The sequence below is a fragment of the Boleophthalmus pectinirostris genome, unplaced genomic scaffold (assembly GCF_026225935.1).
Source record: "Boleophthalmus pectinirostris isolate CB_2022bp ecotype Guang Dong unplaced genomic scaffold, ASM2622593v1 HiC_scaffold_3, whole genome shotgun sequence".
NCBI classification, from domain to species: domain Eukaryota; kingdom Metazoa; phylum Chordata; class Actinopteri; order Gobiiformes; family Gobiidae; genus Boleophthalmus; species Boleophthalmus pectinirostris.
In genome coordinates this window covers 21188036-21203321 of record NW_026571299.1, presented here as the reverse complement: position 1 = coordinate 21203321, position 15286 = coordinate 21188036, and the positions used below count along the sequence as shown (strand labels likewise).

The following is a 15286-nucleotide window of genomic DNA, read 5'->3' as shown; positions in this document are numbered from 1 at the left end:
GACACCTGCACACCTGTCACACATACACTACACACACACACACCTGTCACACACCTACACCTGTCACACACCTACACCTGTCACACACCTACACCTGTCACACACCTGCCTCACACCTACCTGTCTACACCTGACACCTACACCTGTCACACACCTGTCACACACCTACACCTGTCACACATCTACACCTGTCACACACACCTGTAACACACCTACACCTGTCACACACCTACACCTGTCACACACACCTGTCACACACCTACACCTGTCACACCTACACCTGTCACACACCTACACCTGTCACACACACACCTGTCACACACCTACACCTGTCACACACCTACACCTGTCACACACCTTTGTTTGTACAACAATGTTATTAGGTTCTTTTTTCAGACCAAGAGTTTGTTTTAATACCTGACAGTTTCGTTCTTGGTGGTCACGTGATGTTGCTGTGACGTGTCCGGTCAGCTGATTTAAACAGGTTCTCTCTTTTACATTGGTCAAAGATCTCTGACCACTGTAAAAGAGAGAACCATATTATGGACTGGGAGCAAACATCATTGGGACAGAGGAAAACAAACACCGTCGCTGGGTTAAAGAGGCAATTAAAATACAGAAACGTGCACACGGGATGATAAACCGGGACGAGGGGCTTTTTTACTCTCACACAACTGGGATACTGTCCTGAGGAAGTGGGACTGCAGATGGTGCTGTCATCATGCCTCCATCAGCAGGAAGACAGCGCCAAACCCTGTTTAAATCAGATCAGCTGAGCAACAGCAACATCACGAGACTCTGAGGAAGAGCGCTAGTGAGCAGTCAAAACTGTCAGGTATGAAAACAAACTCTTGGTCTGAAAAAAGAACCTAATAACATAATTTACCAGAAGACTAAAATTAACCTCATTGGACTACACCTACAACCTGCTGTATAAGTTTGAAAAAAAAACTAACTAACTAACTATAAAATTATAAAATACATCGTCGCTGTCCAATGAAAACTAATATGTCTATTTGTTGTGATAGTGAGTTTTCTGACAGGTTTAATGTCTTGGTTTTCTTTCGTGTTGTTGAGTTGAGTATGGGGTATGTGTGTCGGGTGTTAATATCCTTGTAACAACACTCTCTCACAGCTTCTTCCTCAAACTGCTGTGTTTTAGAGTTTGCACTTTAGCCACATGCTGCCGTCTAAACTTGTAAAACACAAGAGACAATACGTGAAATTAAACTGTAGAAAATCAGTGCAAAAGTCTCTCATCTCCACTCGCTGATACTGTGAAAAAGAGCTGTCAGTGACTTAGACCATGGAACCCTCGTACCAAGATGGTGGTGGTATTAACTCGCGCCAAGAGGCTGAACACGACATCTACCGTTCTATATCTCTGACCTGCATGATGTGTCGTAATACAATACAACAAGTCTCTGTATCTAAATCAGTGGTACAAATGTGTACTTTTTCAAACCAAAAGTATCTGACCTGTGCATATGTTCCCGCTCCTGGTGATGTTCTTTTTGCACACGTCACACATTTGTCTCCTGAAGCTTTTCTCAGTGAAGCTGTGTTTCCCCGACGATGCCAACTATGAAAGACAAACACTGAGATTAGTTTAATATCAGCAAGAAAAGTGATGAAGTAAATATCAAGTGTCAATAAGAATTCTTTGATTCAGGAATAAAACCATGTCAGGGTTTAGTGTGTGTGTCACTGATGAGCTCACTCATGCACACAGAACAGCTTTTGTGATTTAAGAGGATGGGAGGGCATCTGCCACACAGGGATATTGATGGATTTCAGTTTTCTGTTTATATGACTTATGTCTTAACAGGGCAACATCCATTAAATTTGATCATCTGAAAAGCCACAGACAGGGAGGGCATCTGACAGAAAAGAAAGGTTAGACAATAATCTCTGTCCAAAACTAAAATCGAAACAGGACTCCACCCGAGTGAAGTGTTAGAGCCAGAGACTGTGTCATGGTGCAAAAATCTGACCATCAGCACACAGCCCCGAGAGAAGGAGAAAGAGGGGGAGAAGGAAAAGGAGAGAGAGGAGAGGGAGAGAAAGAGAGAGAGAGGGGGGAGAGAGAATGGTCAGAGAGAGGATGAGAGGAGGGAGAAGAGACAGGGGAGAGAAGAGAGAAAGGAAGAAGAGGGTCAGAAAATGAGGAGAGAAAAGCAGAGTGAGAGACGGGGGCAGGGAGAATGAGGGAGGAGTGAGGGAGACGGGGAGGGAGAGACAGAGAGAAAAGAGAAAGAAGGGGGGCAAAGAGAGTGGGAGGGAGAGGAAGTGGAGTAATGACTTCATAAACATAGGGGACACTTTAGCAGAAGAGGTGAAAGAAGTTAATAAAAGTGCATCCTCTGCTCCTCTGACCTTCTCCTCCGCTCCTCTCCTCTGACCCTCTGCTCTGTTCCTCTACTCTGACCTTCTCCACCGCTCCTCTCTTCTGCTCCTCTCCTCTGACCCTCTCCTCTGCCCCTCTCCTCTGCCCCTCTCCTCTGCTCTCCTCTGCTCCTCTCCTCTGACCTTCTCCTCCGCTTCTCTCCTCTGCTCCTCTCCTCTGACCTCCCTCTCCTCTGCTCCTCTCCTCTGACCCTCTGCTCTGTTCCTCTACTCTGACCTTCTCCACCGCTCCTCTCTCTCTGCTCCTCTCTCCTCTGCTCCCTCTCCTCTCTGCTCCTCTCCTCTGACCTCTCCTCTGCTCCTCTCCTCTGCTCCTCTCCTCTGACCCTCTCCTCTGTTCCTCTCCTCTGACCTTCTCCACTGCTCCTCTCTTCTGCTCCTCTTCTCTGACCCTCTGCTCCTCTCCTCTGACCTTCTCCTCCGCTTCTCTCTTCTCCTCTGACCCTCTGCTCTGTTCCTCTCCTCTGCTCCTCTACTCTGACCCTCTCCTCTGACCTTCTCCTCTGCTCCTCTCCTCTGACCCTCCTCTGCTCTCTCTCTGACCCTCTCCTCTGCTCCTCTCCTCTGATCTCCTCTGCTCCTCTCCTCTGACCCTCTCCTCTGACTCCTCTGCTCCTCTGTTCCTCTGCTCTCTACTCTGTTCCTCTCCTCTGACCCTCTCCTCTGCTCCTCTGCTCTCTTGTCTCAAGGATGTTCTTGGAGCAGATATATTTCTCTGGGGGAGTGTGAGTATAAATAAAAGCAGGATGCCATGTATAAGAGCTGATATGTGGAGCTAATGTAAATAACTTGCCCTTGTAGAGTGTAAACACACACACACACGCGTACACACGGTGAGTATGTTTAGTGTGTGTTTCCTCTGATCACGGGCCTCATGTACACAGTACAGTGGCAGAGTGGTTAGCAGTGATGGAAATTGATGTTGTGGGAAGATTTCTCTCAGTGTGTGTTTGTGTAAATGAATGTGATTTGTACCTGAGACCAGAGCATCAGTAACATGTGTAAAGGCTCCACAGACACAAATGTCCACACCCTGTCTGTATTTTTTTCTTCTAATTTACTTGTCCCTGAGTTTTAACATGATAACTAGAAACACTGTGTAAAGGTGAACATGGATTTAGTTTTACACTTCGCTTTGCGTATTATCTAGCACTGGGACTTATTGTCACTGGGTGAAATTTCCCTCTAGCTGTAACAAGCCAGTGAACGATCAAACGGGTGAAAGTCCCTGCTGTTTAGCGAACAGTCATTAGGTGAAACTCCTATCTAGGGTTACTGACTAGAAAAGTCAAAAGGGTGAAATTCTCTGTGTAGTTGAGTGTAAAGACTTTCTCATGAGGGAGAGGAAATTCAAGGTAGCGGTACATCTCTTCCAGCTTTAAGAATGGAGATACTGTATTATGTTTTGTAAATGTAAAATGTATGAATAAATTTACGAAATTTACATCTGTTCTGAACTGTGGCAAGATGTAAAAGAAGACATTTCAAAATTAACAAATGAAAAAATAAAAGATGAAAAAAGAAAAAACAAGACAAAAAACAAAAACCCTTGAAGTAAAAAAAAAGAAAAAAGGAGAATGTTTTTCTGATTCAACATGCAGAAAATTGAGCTGAAGTACAGAGTGTGACAAGAGAAGTCAGCTGTATGTTTGTGTGTCCTTGGGACCTGATCAGTCAAACTGTGTGTTGTAAATTGTGCATTGTCAGAAACTCAGTGTTTAACATTTGAGCCTGTTGTCAGCAGTGTCAGCAAGAAATATGATAGGATGAAGTTAACGGAGCCACTCATTTTTAGAGTTCCTTGTTTCTTTATGTTTTTTCTTTTTTGTTTGTATTTGTTTTGTGTTTTTCCCTATTGAGTTTGAATGACTTTAGAGATGAGCTGAGGCTCAGAGAGGGGCCAAGCTGCAAGGGGAGACTACAGCCATGCATGGACAGAGGCAGGACAAGGGGACAGAGGACAGGTGATGGAAACAGCGCCACCATCAAATTACATTCAACTTGTGACTACAAATCATATTGGAAATGGACAAACTGAAAACAACAATCCTCCTTAAACGTGAACTGTGGAATTTGCCTCCATCTTTTGAATTAAACAAACTAATTTTGTACTCCATGGACTGTGTTTAGATCCACGTTTCTCTGTATGTTCTGTTTGTGACAATGACTGTTTGTGAAGTATGATTAATGTATAATCAAAAGGGAGAATGTGTGATGAAAATGTATATTGTGGAAAGATTTCTCTCAATCTGTCTTTGTGTAAATGAGGGTGATCTGTACCTGAGACCAGACCAGTCAGTAACATGTGAAAAGGCTCCGCAGACACAACTGTGTGTTGTCTTAGCTTTCCTCAAATGTAAGTTAAGTATTTAAATCTGTCACTGTTTAAGTCTGTCACTCTGCTTGATATGTATGTACAACATGCTGTGTGTTTCTGTAGAGAGCTTCTCAGAGTCAGATGCTCTGGGAGAGAAGTGAGTTGGACGAGTGACTGGAGAGAGGAGACTCTGGAGAGGCTATTGGTCTGTGGCGGGGCAGGACTAGGTCCTGACCATATCTGAGGTAACAAGAAGAATAAACCTTTGTCTGTATTCCAAAAACTCATCGGGCTTTGCAAATGGATTCATTATTTATTATTAAGAGATACATTTTTTTTTCCACAACACAGCATTAAAGGTGGGAAAGAGCCACATAACTGTGAATACTACTAATAAATTAAAAACATTATTCCAAACAAGTCTTTTTACCTTGTATGTTTTTACAGTGTAGACAGATCAGTACAAAGACTGAGGGCTCCCCTCCGCAGACGTCCAGGGACAGAGGCTCAGGGCAGGCAGAGTGTCCCGGAACAGTGAGGGGGGGTGGGGTAACGGGACAGTGGCAGGTGGGCCTCGTCTGGAGCTATTTATAACTGCACCAGAGAATTCTGTCAGCACTTCAGAGCTTTCACCACATTCTCTGAACACACGAGAGCTGCCACTGAGGACTGAACCCACAACTAACGTGGGATTTCAACTACAACACAGTAGGACTTACACAATACTAAACTGTCCAATTCAATATTCAACTGTCAGACTCCATGCTCAACACTGATTCCGATACCACGGTGATTTAAAAAAAAACAACAACAACAACAACAGACAATATACTGTGATTTTCCACATTAAATGGTAGAACTTTCTTTTCTATTCCATGTGTGTTATATGTGTGTAATGGTCAGTGGTGCAATAGGTTCATGTTGGTCCATGTGTGTATACTAGTCTATGTGCTCTGACACTTGTTCTGATCCAACTCAACATCATTCTAAAGACATTCAGAAAAACGTCATGTCCTGTCAATGGGACTTTTTTAGTATTGATACTTGTTCAAATGAGTATCTAGTTTCAATACTAGTTTTAGTATTGATTAGTGTCTGATTTTCGATACTTTTGACAGTGCTAGTGTTTACAGCACAACAGAGATCTGATCATCAGAGTCACTTTCTGAACGACAAAGTACAGCACATTTTAAAAGAACTCTTTCAACCTTTAACCTTCTTCAAATTTTATTAAAAAAGCATCATCATATCATGTTTTGTCAGCCAATATGTTTGATTCACAGCCTACAATTTCATGATGTTCATAGTTTCATGTGTTCTGCACAGGTCTATAAAACTCTGGGACATTCACTGGTTTTGAAAGAAATCTCCAAACTTCTGATCCACAAATGTTTCTTCTTCTCATTATTTCTTTGAGATCAGCTCCATAAACTTGTCATATTTGTCTTATGTCTTAAAGTCCTCTCACCTGAAACACTCATGTCTTTGAGGTTGAATAAAGTGGTGCACTTTGTGAAGCGATTGTGAAAAAAAAAAAAAAAAAATCACTTTAGTTGAGTTTAGTTTCAAGTGGATAGACCCAGTAATACACAGATATGAACCATAAACGAGCTGATACATACAATCTAACACAAACTCCACCTGAGGCTCAGGTGAAACTGCAGGGAGTCTACAGTGTGCTGATATCACATGACCCCAGCCTCTCAAACCACAGTACGACGTCTGCCACTGCTACGACTGTACATTGTAACCAACTTCTTTCAGTACATTTTTTCTTTTCTCTTTCTTAAACTGAGATTCTGTTCCCCCCACACGTGCTCATGTGATTGTGTGCGTATGTGGTGTTTGAGAGTGGGTTCAGTTCAGACCATGATCACAGGTCTCTGAGGACTGGGCGGAGCGCACAAAACTACACAATATGCACACTTTAAGTCCAGTTCATACACTTTACATTTCTCTGTGTCAGAAAATCATCCCTACACTAGTTTAAAGTGACTCTTCTCCTGTGTGTGCCAACGTGCTCCAGATGTTTTGGTCAGAAGCACCACGACGTCTTCATCAGGACAACAGAAGCTCAGTTTGTAGCTTAGAAGTTCAAATCTCGCTCTCAACATAAACATCATTGGTTGTTTAAGATGCCTTTACACACAGGTTGGCAGTGCAATTCCAGCCCCCACAGATAAATACAATCGTCGTGTCCTTGGGCAAGAGAGTGAGTGGTTCTTCACATATCTGAACTACAACACTTGACAGATTTGTGGTTTGTGCTTTTTAAACACGTCCGTGTCAAACACTGGCCACAACAGTTAGTCACTGCCACCTTCTCTGAAAATGTGCTCTTTAACCCCATTCTGTATTTTTTTGGGGAGTTTTTATTTTTTAGACAGTGTTTGCTAATGTGTGCATTGCATCTGCATGGTAAATGCTGTAATTTTGCCATAGAATAGACATACATGAAAAGCAAAGCCTCTAAAGCTCAAACATATCACAACACACAATAAATCACAAAACATTTCCCACTCGTACAAAGAGAAAATGACCCTTTCTCTCTCTCCTCTCTCAGTCTCTACTGTATCCTCGCTTCCTCTCTCCTCCCTCTTTCCTCCCTCTCTCCTTTTACACACACACACACACACACACACACACACACACACACACACACACACACACACACACACACACACACACACACACACACACACACACACACACACACACACACACACACAGGCCTGCTCTCCTGACATGGGAGAGTAACTCACACCACTTCCTCTGGACTCTGGGGGATCACAGGGGCCCGGGATCATCCTCTGGAGCCGGGACGGAATTACATCCCAAAATACACACAACACACAACTATCTCACACAGCACACAAGACCAAATATCTCACACACAAATATCCAATAAACAACACACAAATATCCAATACACAACATTCATGACCAAATATCTCACACACAACACACAAATATGCAACACACAACACACACACATCCAGATCTCTCCAGCACCACCTGCAGCTGTACACACACTCAGCCTGAGGAGCATGTCACATGTGAGTTTGTCCTGAGGATCCCTGAGATACGAGGTAGTGTTCATATTAAATATAGAGTTTACTGACATCTGCTGTAACACTGATAATCTCTCTTCACATTTACATCACAAACCAGGAAGACGTTTGGAAACATGCGATGAAAACTTCCAGCGGGTTCTGTAGTAATAAATCTGACAAAATGTAGGAAAACATTGAATTGTCCCAGTTTTCTTCATCTCCATGTCATTGTAGTATTCTGTTCTGTTCTAATCAACAATTCCAACCATCATTTCATCATTTCCCCACTGACACACAACTCTGAGTGCACTGGTACATGTGATTAGAAGAGATGAGGGACTAAATTCTAGATGTTTCCAAACATCTTCCTGGTTTGTGACAGAAGTGTGAAGAGAGACTATTATTTGGTGTTTTGGTTCAAGACGGCTGTCCAGTCAGAAAGCAGAATGAGTTTCCATTTTCAATGCTGAAATCCAGTGTCCTCTCTCTGATCTGAACAGTCTCTCCCTAAACCCCAGCACCCGCACCAGTCCTGAGTCAGTGCTAGTGCAGCCTCTGCAGCTCAAGGAGGAATTCTGGTGGTTCTGAGTTTCACATGAGGCCTGGTCTGTCCAGAAACTGAGACTGAGACACTTACATGTTTATAACAGCGCAGGATACAGACCTGTCCAATGGGTTAGATCTGATCTCTCTCTCCTCTCTCTCCTCACTCTCCTCTTTCCTCCCTCTCTCTCCGCTCTTTCCGTCTCTCTCTTCTCTCCCTCTCCCCTCTTTCCCTCTCTTTCTCTCTTCTCTCCCTCTCCCTTTCTCCTCCCTCTCTCTCTCTCCCTCCCTCCGTCTCTCTTTTCTGTGATCTGCAGTGTCCGTGTGTGGAGCTGTAAACCACATGTGAGCCTGTGGTATGTGCGTCGTGTCACTGTCCCATTTCTAACACCGACTTTAAAGACACACACACACAGAGACAGAGAGAGAGAGAGAGAGAGAGAGAGGGACAGAGAGAGACAGAGGCTGCGTAGATGATATGATGTAAATATGATTCTTCACATTCTTTTGGTTCATGATTTATTGTAGAGTTGAATGTGTGAGGGGAGAGAGGACCAGAGAGGACAGAGGAACAGTGGGGACAGAGAGGACAGAGAGGACAGAGAGGACAGAGGGGAGAGGACAGAGAGGACAGAGAGGACAGAGAGGACAGAGAGGACAGAGAGGACAGAGGGGACACAGCATTAGACACTGTGTCCTGTGTGTGTTTTATCATTGTGCAATAGTGTGTTTGTATTGGCGTACGCGCTCATAGAGTCTGTGTGTAAAACAACAACTCTCATAAACGTGTTTGAATGTTTCAGAATGATTTCAGAATGGTTTAGAAGTTGTCCTTTTCCACACACACACACACACACACACACACACACACACACACACACACACACACACACACACACACACACACACACACACACACACACACACACACACACACACACACACACAGTGACCAAACATGCACAACCAACTTCATTAAGTTCCTTCTGACCAACACCAGCTCAGGGTCTGGACATGGGGCCCCGGGTGTTGCACTGTGGCTTTCTCTGCTCCTGAAAAGTTGCCCCAGTGACATGGGTCAAATGCCACTGGGTTGTGATGTTTTCATGTCCCTAGTGTCTTGGTCTAGTGTCCAGTGTCTAGTGTCTCTGGTTCAGTCAAGTCAGGCTCACTCAACCCTCTGTGTCTCTCACCTCCGTCAAGATTTATGGTCACATTAGTCCTGGTTTAGTCCTGGTTTAGTCCTGGTTTAGTCCTGGTCTAGTCCTGGTCTTGTCCTGGTTTAGTCCCTGTGTGTCTCTGTACCTCTGTGAGCTCCACAATCTCAGGGTGGACCTCAGACTTGGTTTTGATGGGACTTCCTCCAACCTCCTTCAGCTTTTGCATCCGCACGTTGCTATGGACACACCCCATTTTCCACTCCAAATTCCCCAAAAAAAAAAAAAAAAAAAAATCAAAATAAACAAAAAAATCTAAATCAAAAAATCTAAATCAAAACTCCAGTAGATCCAATGGAGCTGTAGTCCCTCAGAGCCTCATGGTCTGGTCTTCTGGAAACGTCTTCACGAGTTATTGTGAATATTGATCATCCAGACACTGAAAGAAAAGAAAAAAAACTGCTTTAAACAAAGAGTCTTTATGTGAGAAGCACTAAGTCGTAATTAAAGGTACTCTATGTAACTTTTCTGGAAGAGATTACTTATGGAGGTGTTAATTTATCAAGAAAATTCCAAAGTATGGCATTAAGTTACGGGTCAGATCTGTGGAGAGGTGACCTAGCTCACAGTATGAATGCATGTTTTTAGTTAATTTCTTAAAGATGCCCATAATAAAGGGAACATAAATGGGTTTAATGCCATACTTTGGAACTTTCCAAGCAAGCAATAACATCTCCATGGAGACAAACAGGTTGCTAACTGTCCATCAGAAAAGTTACACAGTGCACATTTAAACTGTACACATCATGACTCTAAATGGGAACAATGTGCTTTAGAGTGTGCACAGAAAAGACTAGAAAAGATCAGTGGGAGTGTGATGGTGGAGGTGAAGACGGGGCTTGGATCTCTCCACTCTGGGTGAAGAAATGATGAGAGGAACAACTATAACACGCTTCAAAGCTGTGAAGAACCCATTTCACACAGTAGGCCTGCAAACCGTTAGCTCCTCATGTCATGTAGCAGTAATTACATGAAACAACTGCACTGTGTGAAGAAATGTACATCATTTACTACACAACTCTGCTCCCAAGTTCCTACCAAACAACTCAAGTAAAGTCAAGTCAAACAAAGGCCAGAGTGAGGCTGGATTGACTCTTGGAGGTTCTTCTGGACTCTAGAGCAGCTTGTACTCACAGTGTGTCCTGCGTGGAGCTGCTCACACTTCCATGACTCCTCTGTTGTTGTTGGTTGTTTTCTGTGGGACTAAACTCCTCTCCTCTGCTGCTGTTGCTGCTGTCATGTGGCTCTCTCCTTCTCTTTCTCTCTCCCCTCTGTCACTCCCCCTCTCTCTCTCTCCTCTGTCACTCCCCCTGTCAGAGCTCCAGACCCCCCCACGGGTCACTCGGAGCACAAGGGGGAGAGCAGGCAGCTGTTTGGGGCAGGAGAAGTGCAGGCCCTGCCCCTTTCCCTGCTCCCTGCTCCCTCTCTCTCTCTCTCTCTCTCTCTCTCTCTCTCTCTCTCTCTTCGTCCTCTCTCTCTCCTGAGATCTACACTTCCTTCCAGTGTGTCGTCTCCCTGCAGACAGAATATTTTAGATAGAGTTTCAACGGTCATTTTTAGAGCTGGTACTCAGGCTTAAGAAACAGCACGACCAACACTTGTGTGATCACACTGTATAGTTCTACCTGTCCCTGACACACTTCACATGTGCGGCTTATGAAGGGGAGAGGCCAGGTGAGGGGAGGGGGCAGGTGAGAGGAGGGAGGACAGGATTCTCTCTCCATCAACTTGTGAAAAAAAAAATGAAATAAACAGTATCATTTTGGTTTCTTATATTGAGTTATACACTGCAAATTTCTCAGATCTGGCCAAGATTTTTAAACTTATATCAGATTATTCATCTTGTTTTTAGATTTATTATCTACTCACTAGTTCTCAGATGCTTCATTCTAGTGTAGAGGTAGTTTATTTTAAGATCGCAAAAGGAGAAATTTAATTTGTCACCTGGACAAAATTTATTTGGTTGAAAACGTTTCTCAGCTCATCCAAGCTCCTTCTTCAGTTGTGGTCAGACACTGGTGGACACTTCCTTATATCTGTCTGCAGGGAGGAGCTAACTACATCGAAACTACTCTGAAACTAAGACCCTACTTGTTTACAGTTTCTATTAGTTACTTAGGTCTATTGATCTTTCACTGAGTATGGGGTCTTATCAGCAGAATCCCCCTGTTGTTCTCTTTGTTTGTTTTGATTTAGGTTTGAGGATGGAGTTGTAAATAGGATAGTTAGAGTCTGAGTCCCAGATTTCTGTTCAAAGATGTCTTTCCTCACAAAAACAGTCTCTCCTCTCAAACCAATTTTTTCTCTGGCTAAGATCTGTACCTCACTGTCCTCAAAGGAGTGGCCCGGCAAACTGAAGCCCTTTTGGATGGAAATGTACGGCAGACTGAGGTCCTTTTAGATGGAGATGTACGGCAGACTGAGGTCCTGTGTTGCTCTCTCATCTGTGTTGGTTCATCCTCTTGGGAAGCAGCTGTTTCGTTTTTGGTTTATTTTAAGAGAACTTTTCAAGTAAAATGATCTTGCTGCATGGACAGATCATTTCATTACTTTTAAGTCATTTTCTGATAAATTGTTTATCTTACATCTTGGCCAAGCTTTTTTGCAGTGTAATAAACTAGTCTTTAATACTCTAGTCTAGTCTGGTTTGTGAGTAACTTGCAGCTTTAGACCTGGTTCAGACCATATTTAGAACTAGTTTATTTCCCAGTCTTGCCCTTTAGTCCTTTGCATTCCTCATCTCATCTCCACAGTGGTCTAACTCATGACTTGTGGACTTGGTCACACGTAATGGACTCAAACAAAACAGATCTTGCCCTGGTTCAGTTCCTAGTGCACTCCCTGGTCTGGTCCCGTTCTAGTCCCTTGCATCCATGTGTATATGTCTACAGTGGTCTATCTCATGACTTGGACTTGGTTACATGCACGGGGGACAGACAAAGCTGATCTCTGTGTTTCTGGTCCTCTGCTGCACTTACTGTAGATTTACACACACACACACACACACACACGCACACGCACACATGGCTGTATTTTCAATGCAAAAGCTGGAGACTGAAGTTTGAACAGAGTTTTGGGGGAACGTTCTAACAAAAAAGTCTTTCTGGAAGTGGCTGTGGCCTCTGGTGCAGTCAGACAAAGGAAGCAGTGAATTGAGCTGAGCCTGCTCCACAGTTGGGACACACAACAGCACATAGCATGTTCAACCACAACTCTGACAGATTCATTAAAAAAAAAGTCTTTGTCAAATACTTTCATTCTAACGATGCATGTAGATATCCAGTGCTAACCCAGAATGTGCTCCTCTGTGTTTTTAAAGATGATGTACAGTGCCAAATCAAGTTATAACATTGTTCCCTCATCAAAAACTTTCTTTATGGTTCGCAGTATGAGCCTGTCCAGTGCTCACCCATGCTCCCACGTGAAAATTCTCCATAAATATACCAAAACATGACACAAAACTGTACACAACAACTTCACAAACCTGATGCAATGTGCAGGAGTTTCATTATGCCAGAGAAACACTGTGTGATATTTTTGACGGTTTCACTCAGCTCCAGCTCAAACTTTACGACCAATTCATAGGGTTAGGGTTTAAAAGTTCCCAACTCACGATTCATGTTCTCACACCATATGATCTCAGGCTTGGTGCAAAACCCTCATGAGAGGCGACTAGACTTGATATTCTTGTGACCTACAATTGCTGATCAAGAGCTGGTTGTGAATTATTAATCGATTCTCGTTACCTCATGTAAACTACACGAAGCACGACACACGATTAAGCCAAAGTCAGCCTGATCCCCAAAACAGTGGCACGAGTGAAAAATCTGCTCAAAAAGGGCCAAAAATCGCCCAGTGCATGCCTGGATTTAGCGGGATGCACGGTGAGGGGTCAGCCCTATGTTCCCTTATTTCTAAGATTTTTCTTAGTGCTAAGATTATTCTCAGAATGAAAGTCTAATTCAAATCAGTTTTTATTTTTATATTGCATTTAAAGAGATGATTCAGAGTCATTTCAACCTCAGGTCCTTTGCACTACGACCTCTACATCACATCTGTAGTCAGCTGCTGCTGGATAACAGGTCGGGTGTAATTAACGACCAAACTGGGAGAAATGGGGATAAAATCTGATGCAGATTGATGATAAAGGAAATGTGGGAACATAGGGCCTCATTTTGAAAAAAAAACAACAAAAAACTTAAAAATGAGGAAACATAAGGCTGAGGGAACATAGGCACACTGGTGACTGTGACGTGATAGCGTAATGGTTTCAGTAGGAGCAGCTATTGTTTTTAGCCATATTCAAACTACTCCTTGTATCATCTGCTGTCATTCTGATCATAATGATCATTTGATGGATTTTGCAGAGATTATGTGAAATTCTAAAACTGTAAGTACCAAGACTAAGGCTTCCAAAAGTGTCACAAATCCTGAAATCTTCATAACAGAATCCTTTCATTGTAACATGGACGTGGAGTTTGTTGTAAGTGTCAGATTGTGGATGTGTTGACCTGGTTTATGGTTCAGATCTGTGTAATTACTGGGCCTATCCACATGAAACAAAAACTGACACGAAGTTCAGCATCTTCTCTGTCAGGAAACATAAACAAAAGTGGGGTTTTTTTCACAATTGCCTCATAAAGTGGAGCCATTATTCAACCCAAAGCTGTGATTGTTGTCATCTGAAATGACTTTAACCCATCAGCTGAATATGACACGTTAGTAAATATAGCAGTGTTACAGACCTTGTAAATCGTCTTCACTGTTTGTGTGAGACCTGTCGGAGCTCCGGGAGGGAGGGCGTCTCTGAGCAGCTGTCCCCAGGAGACAGAGCTCTCTGCGGGGGGCAGGTCTGAAGAAACACTGGGAGACCACCAGGAGCGAGCCGGAGAGACGCCAACTGCTAATACAAACACAACTAGAACTACAGTGACACTATAGTGCACCCATTAAAAGACCCATATTAGGCTATTGCCAGATGTCTGTTCTAATGTAGTTTCCTCATCACAAACAGACCTGGAGTTGTCTTTTGTTTCATTCACACGTTACAGGGTGAAACTGTAGCATCATGAAAACGCTGCTTCTGCATAATCCATCACCTTTTAGTTTCACTGATATGTCACTGCTCTGCCTGGAATGTTCCACAGCACGGCATTAAACAGCTGTATATTACATGTATTAAATTACAAGTGATTTTATGACTCAGAGAGTCAACAGTCACATGAAGCACCTCCAGTAACACCTGGACAATCCCACACCACAGAACCACATTCAGACAATCAGTTTTTCATATCACTGTGGTAAACTCTGGACCTCACTGCCCCCTGACCTGAAGTGCAGAACAGAGCTTCAGCTGTTCACCTTGACACTCATATCCTGCTTAAAAACAAGTTGTACACACCTGAAAATATTGTATTTTTTTGTGTGTGTTTGTGTGTGTGTGCGTGAATATCTGAAATGTGAAGCTGCACTGTTGTTGAAAGAATCTATTTAAAGAAGGTGTTTTTGTGTTTTGTTTATTGTAAGAAAAGCCTAACCAGGAAGAGGACATGAGAAGTGGCACATCAGCTGAATGTTGTGCCTGTGACTATGGGTGACTGCATTGTTCCTGTCAAATAAAAACAAAACAAAACCGGCGTTCTGACTGTGAGCAGGGTTGCCTCTCCACAGATCTGACCTGTAACCTTGGCCTGGTTTAGTCTCCATGAAGACTAGGGCTAGGAATCATTAAGATAGTTGCCGATACGATA

The 15286-nt window shown here is 43.3% G+C and overlaps 1 protein-coding gene across 1 annotated transcript in view; it reads right to left on the bottom strand.

Annotated features, from left to right (window-relative positions):
- LOC110165730 (tensin-2-like) overlaps positions 1-9750 on the bottom strand; it is a 54931-nt gene extending 45181 nt beyond the window's left edge. Inside the window, exons 1-2 of the mRNA XM_055160872.1 lie at positions 9625-9750; positions 1480-1582 (exon numbers count right to left, since the gene is read on the bottom strand). Of these exons, the coding sequence (XP_055016847.1) occupies positions 1480-1582; positions 9625-9732 (211 nt within the window). The 5' untranslated portion in view covers positions 9733-9750. The remainder of the gene's footprint in view (positions 1-1479; positions 1583-9624) is intronic.
- Between the last annotated feature and the right edge of the window lie 5536 nt (positions 9751-15286).